At 40.4% G+C, this 8,105-nt stretch overlaps 1 protein-coding gene across 5 annotated transcripts in view; it reads left to right on the forward strand.

Annotated features, from left to right (window-relative positions):
- Nucleotides 1-7,835, forward strand: part of HECA (hdc homolog, cell cycle regulator) — a 45,337-nt gene extending 37,502 nt beyond the window's left edge. The window contains exons 3-5 of one of the 5 annotated variants that reach the window (XR_012378600.1): nt 1,028-1,182; nt 4,252-4,631; nt 6,951-7,835. Coding sequence is in view for 4 of the 5 variants with exons in the window: in XM_025866085.2 (XP_025721870.1) it covers nt 1,028-1,182; nt 4,252-4,416 (320 nt within the window). In the remaining variant the exon portion in view is untranslated. Of the gene's footprint in view, nt 1-967; nt 1,183-4,251 lie in introns of those variants that run through there. The other 4 variants (XM_025866085.2, XM_073894010.1, XM_073894009.1 and 1 more) reach the window with 4 other exon arrangements.
- The last annotated feature ends 270 nt before the right edge of the window (nt 7,836-8,105 follow it).

Raw genomic sequence — 8,105 nt, forward strand, 5'->3', positions numbered from 1 at the left:
GAGAGAGAGAGAGAGAGAGAAAGAACATGGTTCCTACCCTTGAGGACGAGAGAGCCTTGTAAGCAAATGTAATGAAACGTTACCCTGTAAGTACTGTTTACCTCTTTCCAGAGCGTAAGGAGCAGCCTGTCCTAACCAGTGAAAGGTGAAGAGCCATGATTGGGCTGCTGGCAAGGAGCCAGCGCATTCTGAAGGAGTATGTGTTCTCCTGAGCGTAGTTTGCAGCCAGGTGGAGCTCCCTGACGCCTACGTAGAGAGCAGTGGTGTTGCTGTTGTACACCGTGTAGGTGGATCCTGGACATGCCCAGTCTTTCCTAATGATTTGAATCCTAACCCTTCCATGTAAACAAGGGTGACCTCTTTTCCTTTGTAAGCATTAGATGTTAAGAATGATGGAGGAATGGGGTTGTGTCTCTTAAGAGCCCAGTAAATAATAAGACATTGAACTCCTTTTAAATAACCACTTACAAGTAAGATATATATGATCCTGGTTCCTAAATTAAATAGTGGTGGTGGCTGAGCAGTTTTGGAGACAGGGACAGTTTAACACGGTCATTGTGGCTGTGGTATAATTCTGGGCCACGAGTACCAAGACAGACTTGACTTTCTTATGATGGCAGTTGTCGATGGATACGAACCCGAGGCTGCAGACCAGCATTGTTGGTTCAGGCCCTGCGCCACACACAGACTTCTGAGCAGAGAGTCCTGCGTGACCACTGGCGGTTGGTAGCATTTGTGGCTTGGTCATTTGAATTTGGAGGTCCATGTTGTAAACCTGGCAGTACTTTTTTAGGAAAGTGAATTGAAGCAATATTTAATAAGATACAGCTTTTAAGTGTATGTCCCATTGACAGTAGTTCGTAATTCATCATTATTCTAAAAGGACAGCTTGGGGATATGGGATGAATATGACCCGTTTTGCTTCTTCTTTTATCTGAATGGTAACATGTTTGCTTATAATCGATAGATCAGCCAGTTTTTTAGCCCCGAGGACGACCGTTCTCAGCATTGTGTCTTCTGTGCACAGGGAGACTCATGCACCTGTACGCCGTGTGCGTGGACTGCCTGGAAGGGGTTCACAAGATCATCTGCATCAAGTGTAAGTCCCGGTGGGACGGCAGCTGGCACCAGCTGGGCACCATGTACACCTACGACATCCTGGCTGCCTCTCCGTGCTGTCAGGTTGGTATTGACGGCGAGCAGTGCATGATCTCGGGCTGCTGCCCCCTGGCGAACGCTGAGGACATGGGGCAGCACTGTTGTGAGTTCGGGAGAGGGCGAGGGAGATAGCGAGTGGTCTTACCTCCCCCCGCGCCCGGCCCCGCGGCCAGGAACGATGGCTGATTTACCACAGCGTGACGAAGGTATTGCCCGAATACTCTGCAGCCATTAAAAGGGGGGTATTGTGGAATAATGTATAATCCATGGGAAATATTTTTAGTGTATTAAGTAAAAAAGGTAGTTTATAAAATGGTGTTAACAGTGTGCTTCTGTTTGTAAAAAGTGACTTTGGAAAGGGACCTGCTAACCTATAAGCCAGAGGCTGTGTCTGCATGCTGGGATGTGAAGTGGTTCCTTTTGCTTGCATTTTCTTATGTTTTGTGTGATTAACGTATATTTAGGTTCTAATAAGAAAAAGTCATTATTGAAAAGGAAGAAGAAAGTTTTACTTTCTGGAATAGACAGGATTTTCTTCCTTTCTGTGGGGTAGCGCAGTTACGCAGGAGCTGCCTTCCTGTGCTGCCTTAGAAAAGATTTTTAATCTTTAAAGTACTGCTCAGAGGAAGCATTTTCCGAAATTGAGCTGTCACCAGAAAAAAAGGAAGGAGTAGTCTGGGAAAACACGTTAGATAAGTCCGTGGAAACACAAGAGACAAAACAAAATCCTTGGAAGTATCTTGGTTCATTTCCAAGTGCTTGGGGAAAAGAAAGCCTTGTTTTACAATTCCTTCATATTCACGGGTAGGAGAGAATTTTACTTTGCTCTTCAGTTGCCAAGCCTGGCTTTTAATATAAGTAACTGATAAGCACTTTATTAGTTACTTTATAGCTTTGTATCTTTAGCACTATGGTTTGATTTTTTAAAAAAGAATATCCTGTGAGAAGCTGTGCCAGTTGAATGAAAAGGTTGGCAGAGCAGGGATTTCAGCCAGACTTTGTACTAGTGTCCTCAAAAGAGAAGTATGGGCATGGGAGACCTAAATGGCCACCCATGACCGGTCATGTGATTCCAGATGGGGCTGACTACTTGTACGCTATTCTAATATATTGACCACATTTCCATTTTAAAATTCCATTAGCTTTGGAAATGAGATGTCATAGTCTTTTATTTATTTATTTATTTTGTATTTTGTTACGTTTGTCACCAGAGATCTCATAGTCTTTGAGCGACGCACTGCAGCATTTAGTAGTACTCAACTGTGCCACAATGCCGAGAGAAACAGAAGGAAGTGGCTCCTCTCTCTTGACACACACAAGAGAGGGTTCTCTTTTAAAGAAATGAGGAAGTAAAAGAATTTGGGGCCATTCGTTGGTGCTAGGAAGGACCCGGGGAGCTAGGTCAGCTTCCTCGTTTTCCACACACAGTGGAGGTCTTTACAAGCGTGCCACATGTGCTAAAACCCTTGACTCCCTGTCTGCTGTTCTTTCTCCTATACCACTGAAAGGCAGTGGGATTAGTTCCTTATCTTTAGGGAAGAAAGCCGAATGGCATCCTGCCATGGCCAACCTGTTGGTACTCATGATATATTTCTTTTAAAACAATGTAAGCCCAGACCTTTATTTTCTGGCCTCCAACTAAAATGGAAAACATGTTTGATGACTCTTTGGCTTTTAAAAAATGTCATTTAACTGCAGTTCACTCTTAAACAACATGGGGGTTAGGGGCACTGACCCCCTGTGCAGTTGAAAACCCCCTGTGACTTTTAACTCCCCAAACACTTAACTACTAATAGCCTACTATTGACTGGAAGCCTTACCGATAACATGAATAGTTGATTAACACATATTTTGTATATGTATTGTATACTGTATTCTTACAATAAAGGAAAGGAAAGAAACCATTATAAAGAAAATAATAAGGAAAAGAATTTAGTCCTGTACTGTATTTATTTAAAAAAAGCTGCTTCTAAGTGGACCCACGTAGTTCAACCCATGTTGTTCAAGGGCAACTGTGTATTCACTGGGAAGGTGCAAGTGTTAGACGCTACTAAGGGTCTTCTACTAAGACTTTGAGCCAAAAAAAAGTTTAATGGTTAATTATTTGAAAGGAATAACAGAGTACAGAGAATGATTAAAGAGAGAGGTTTGCCCAGAATTTCACTTTTGTTGTTCAGAGCGGTTAGTGAAAAGGGAATTTATCTTAGCTACAAAAAGGTCGTCCGTGTGATAGCTAAGAATGTGGGCTCTGGAATAAGCTACTTTGGTCCAGTCCTCAGCCTTTCTGCTTCCTATGTGGTCTTGGGCATGTTGCTATCACTATGTGCCTGTTCATCTAAAATTCACATACTACACATAACTCCCATGAGTGTATTGAGGACAAAATGAGATTATACTTTTTGTTACATTTTTAGAATGAATCTAAATTGGGAAACTGTTGTACTTATCATTTCTGGTTATTCCTCTAAGGTCTTGGACCTTTTGCTAAAAGATTCCAGTCTTGTGCCGTTAGAGACCCAGGCATGAATGAAGAACTAGTGTGCGGTGGTAACACAGAGCACTTCTTCCTGGATTGTTAATTTTGCTGGAGTGTTTTCGGGAAACTTTATTTTTACATCAAAGGAAACAAGTATAGTAAGAAGCAGAATGAGAAATGTATATGAATTTTTTAAAATAAACTCAGCACAGTCCATGAAGTTTCATGAGGCTTTGAATGAGGGGAGTCAGCTGCACCTGCTCCTAACAATCCAGGGGGAAGGAGTGTCCTATTGTTAGGGGAGCTTCCATGGAGAAGTTCAGGAGAAGTTCAGGCAGTGCGAGTTTGAATTTTCTTCCTACCAGTAGGTCAAAGTGCTAACGGTGCTGCAGATCCACAGAGAAATGAGGAGTCACACTGTCGGACAGATAATGAATATGTGAATGTGTATCTTCTGCTCTGCCTACCCTGCTTTTGGTAATAAGAGGGATGCTTGGCTAAGCTCTTGATCAGTTTCTCAGACATAACAGTGTTGCATTTTGATTTGGGTGCCTTTGACAGTGTGGTGAGGTGGAAGGGAGGGCATGGTGGCTGACGCCTCTGTGTTTCCCCCACAGGCCCGCCTGAACTGTAAGCACTGTGGGAAGCCTGTGATAGACGTGCGGATCGGGATGCAGTACTTCTCTGAGTACAGCAATGTCCAGCAGTGTCCGCACTGTGGGAACCTGGACTACCATTTCGTGAAGCCATTTTCCTCCTTCAAAGTTCTTGAAGCTTATTGATGAAAGCTTTGCTTTAGTAATAGCTATTTTATTGACTTTATTTCTTTATTACATTATCTTTTATAGGGAAACATTCTGTGACATGACTTTCTTTTCTAATTTAAAGGAGAGTTCCTTTGTGTATGTGTGCCACTAAAATGGTTTTGGCCCCTTGCCCTCACTTGACTCCTGAGTGTTAGTCTGTGGTCCTGACCAGAGCTCAAATGGACAATCCTGTGAGTCTGGGGTAGTGGTTCACTATCACTAAGAGTCTCTCATGCAGCTTTTAAGGTGGTGGGGAGGATAGGGTGAATTTAGTAAAGGGATGATATAGTTATCAACTAAAAGCATGGTGGGAGTTGGAAGGAACCTCTTATTAAAATGTTACGTGTCTGAAAACCCACTTTTAGATCTGCTCAGGCTTTGGGAACAACATGGGGCACGTGAATGTCAATCTGTGCCTGGAGGGCTGGGAGTATATTAGTCCGTCTTGGTTCAGTGTTGTGCAGTACACATTGACCTGCAGATTATTTGAAAGTGGACACGAATGCTGTTTCTGTCACCTCTGTGATTTAGCAGGCAGTTTTCCTATTGAAAATTAGATCCAAATTATAAGACCTATGAAAACTTGTGGTGTTTTTTAATTTTTTTACCTAAAATTTTTACCTAAAAATATTTTTAGGTAAACTGACCTGTAACAGAATATACTAAATGAATTTGGAAGTGATGCACATGGACTCAAGGGGGGCAAGATCAGGCAGAACCCTATCGTTGGAATTGTGTCTTTGAAGTTGGTCAGATGAGCTCTTAAGGAGAATCCATGAATGACATGATTTGGTTGGTACTGATTTATGTAGGTTGCACTGTCCAAGTGCCATTTGATGTCAGATCCTTCTCACAGGTAAATCTCACAGCCATAGACCCGAACTGGTGAAATTCAGAACCATCAACACCATGCTTTATCTTCTACAAAATTGTTATCGCCACATTTGACCCATTTAATGTTGAGTTTCCCAGATCCTAGGTTTGACCCTAAGAAGGAAAGGAAAAAAATTGCTTTGTGAGGATATGAGGAAGAGAACAATAATTTAATACTTCTTCTTAAAGTGTGTTTCATTTCTCAAAACCGTGGATTGTAATGTATAACAGTATGTTTGAAAATACATCATTCTGAAGCTCTCCATGATACTTCACCATTAGTGAAAAAAGATGATAATTTGTATAACTTGATTAGTCAGAGCATTGGGCTTTCCCCATACCATCATAGAATTGGAATTAGAGTATGATTTCTCAAAAATGGATTTGGTAATTTCAAGTATTATGTACATATATGCTAAAAGAATACTGAAAATATAATCTGTTTTATGAGTAGCCAAATTTGGGGTTATATGAACAGTTTGTATTACTCATTTGGTTTATACCATTTTTTTCCCTCAGAAAAACAGCTGTTTTTCCTCTCAGAAGTGTTTAGCTATTACTGCAAGCAAGTTTCAGTTCTACTGTGTGAAATATTTGATACTTTGAAACAACAGAGCATTGAAAACCAGTATATCAACTAATATTCTCATCTTTCAGTTTGGATGATTATAATTCGGTTCACTGCATCTAGTTTGGTGTTTGATGGTCTGAAAAATATTTCACAGTGGGGGGAAGTGCTCAAATCGAAGCAACAAATCGATATTGGTCTGACAGTATTTGATGCAACTGAAAAAGGTCTATAGGACATGGCCCTTGCAAATTTGTCTTTAATACACAAAGCTGTAATTGTGAATTAACTGGTTCCCCACTGATTCTCTCATGTACCCAAGTGTAAAAATCAGTAAGTTTCTTGAGTCTTGAGAGTAACATTTGAATTTTAGTTCTGAATTTCAAGCAGGTAGTAAAATATTTGTAATGCTGTTTTTTAATGCACCTAAAATTTCATAGAGAAACCTGCTTATTACTGTTCTGGATCTTAAAGTTTACGTATAGATCACATTCACAAGCCCCTTGGTCTAAAAATGCTGTGAATATGGTCTCTGATGCATTCAGTATTTTCTCCTTCTATTGGTTTCTGCTCTCTGAAAAATAAGTAGGAGTAGTTTTCCCTGTAATTGGGTAAAATTTGCTTTTGGCCTTTATTTGGACCACAAAGTTAGGATTCTGTGGATGCTGCAGTTCTGAAAAAGGAGAGGCATAGGTATCTGTGAGAGTATCGTTTACCTGTAAGGCATCACAGTCTCATCTAAAGTAGAAAATCTGGCTTATTTGAGAATAAAATATAATGAGTATGCCACAGTGTGGGTAATAAATCTTATTTTGGAAATCTGCTGACCTTAGTATTTTCACCAGACTTTCTCAAAGTACTTTGCTCTGAATACCTTGGTAGAAATTGGAGTATGTCAAAAAAGATGACTGTTTTGTTGTGGTTTGGTTATTAAAGGATATTAGTCACCCAAGAGATCCATTTTCTGATAAATAGTGTTCAATAAAATGAACCACTCATAAGTGACTAACAATTTCAAAGTGATTTTTCATCTGTTCTAACTTTTTTTTTTTTATCATTTATTTTTAAGAGTTCTGTACCTGGAACAAATAAAATTTTACCTGCTTCAGTTCAGTGAGAAACCATTTCTGATGGCTTTATCGTTTCCTCTTCAGGCTGGCTCAGTTCTCCACTTCTGGCTGCATCTGAAGCAAGTGATAATACCGAGTTTATCAACTGCTTGATTAAAAGATAGACATTGGCCATGAAATTGGGCAGTGGGGTGAATTATTCCATTCTGAGTAAGACAGAGCTCTCCCTGGTCTTTAATTTCCAGGTTTTGCAAAAGAAGTTTATTTTCAGAGTAAAAAGTATTTTCATATCTTTTGGGGGGGGAATGAACTCATCAGGAAAGAATATTATTAGGTGTTTAAATACTAAAACTAACAGGCTGATGCATAACTTAGTAGACCATGAAAACTAATTTGCTGAAGTTTTCTGTTTTGTCCTGTAAGACCAATGCCTCCTGTACAGTCGGTTCTCCTGTCCCTGGGTTAGGACCTCCACATGGCTTCTCCTCTTTGGTCTCCTGGTTGCAGCTCTTGAGCAATTTTGGACGTTTGGGGAGGACTTGAGGAGAAAGCGCTCCTGTTCAGTGTTTTGGTTCCTTTAATAGGCTGCCACCTAACCCAGCTCATCTCTATGTCCTGTTGACTTTGTTATTTTTCCAGGTGATTGAAAGAAAACATAACGGACGGGCATTGTTAAAGCCAGCTCAAAAATATATTCTTGTCCTAAAGATTTCTTGTCATGATGTCTTGGATTGCACTTTTGTTGAGGGAAGATGGTGTAAATAGTTAAAAGAATGTTGATAAAACGAAAACATTTGGTTATGGAATTGTGTGTGGTGTTTGAAGGTTTCTGTTTGTGAAATGTATGTATTAAAAATAATAAAATCTCAGAAGCTAACATTGTACCCTCTCTTCGGTGTGTCACTTTATTTTTTGTTTGGGGCTTCAGGGTTTTGGAGCTTGGGCCTGTTTGATCAGAAAAGATAGTAGGGAAGCCTTTCTGGGGTTTGACCACGGTGCGTTCACAATCACGAGCACCGTGGACTTTTTATGCTGTTCGATGGTGGTGGGTCGCATGCAGCCTCACTTTGCAATAAAATAAGCCTTCTATATAACAGAGTTGCTTCCATGTGGATAGTCCAAAATTAATTGTTCTGGTTAGAGGGAATTCTGTT

Source organism: Callorhinus ursinus, unplaced genomic scaffold (genome assembly GCF_003265705.2).
Source record: "Callorhinus ursinus isolate GAN/ISIS: 27379988/994484 unplaced genomic scaffold, GSC_fseal_2.0 scaffold6, whole genome shotgun sequence".
NCBI classification, from domain to species: domain Eukaryota; kingdom Metazoa; phylum Chordata; class Mammalia; order Carnivora; family Otariidae; genus Callorhinus; species Callorhinus ursinus.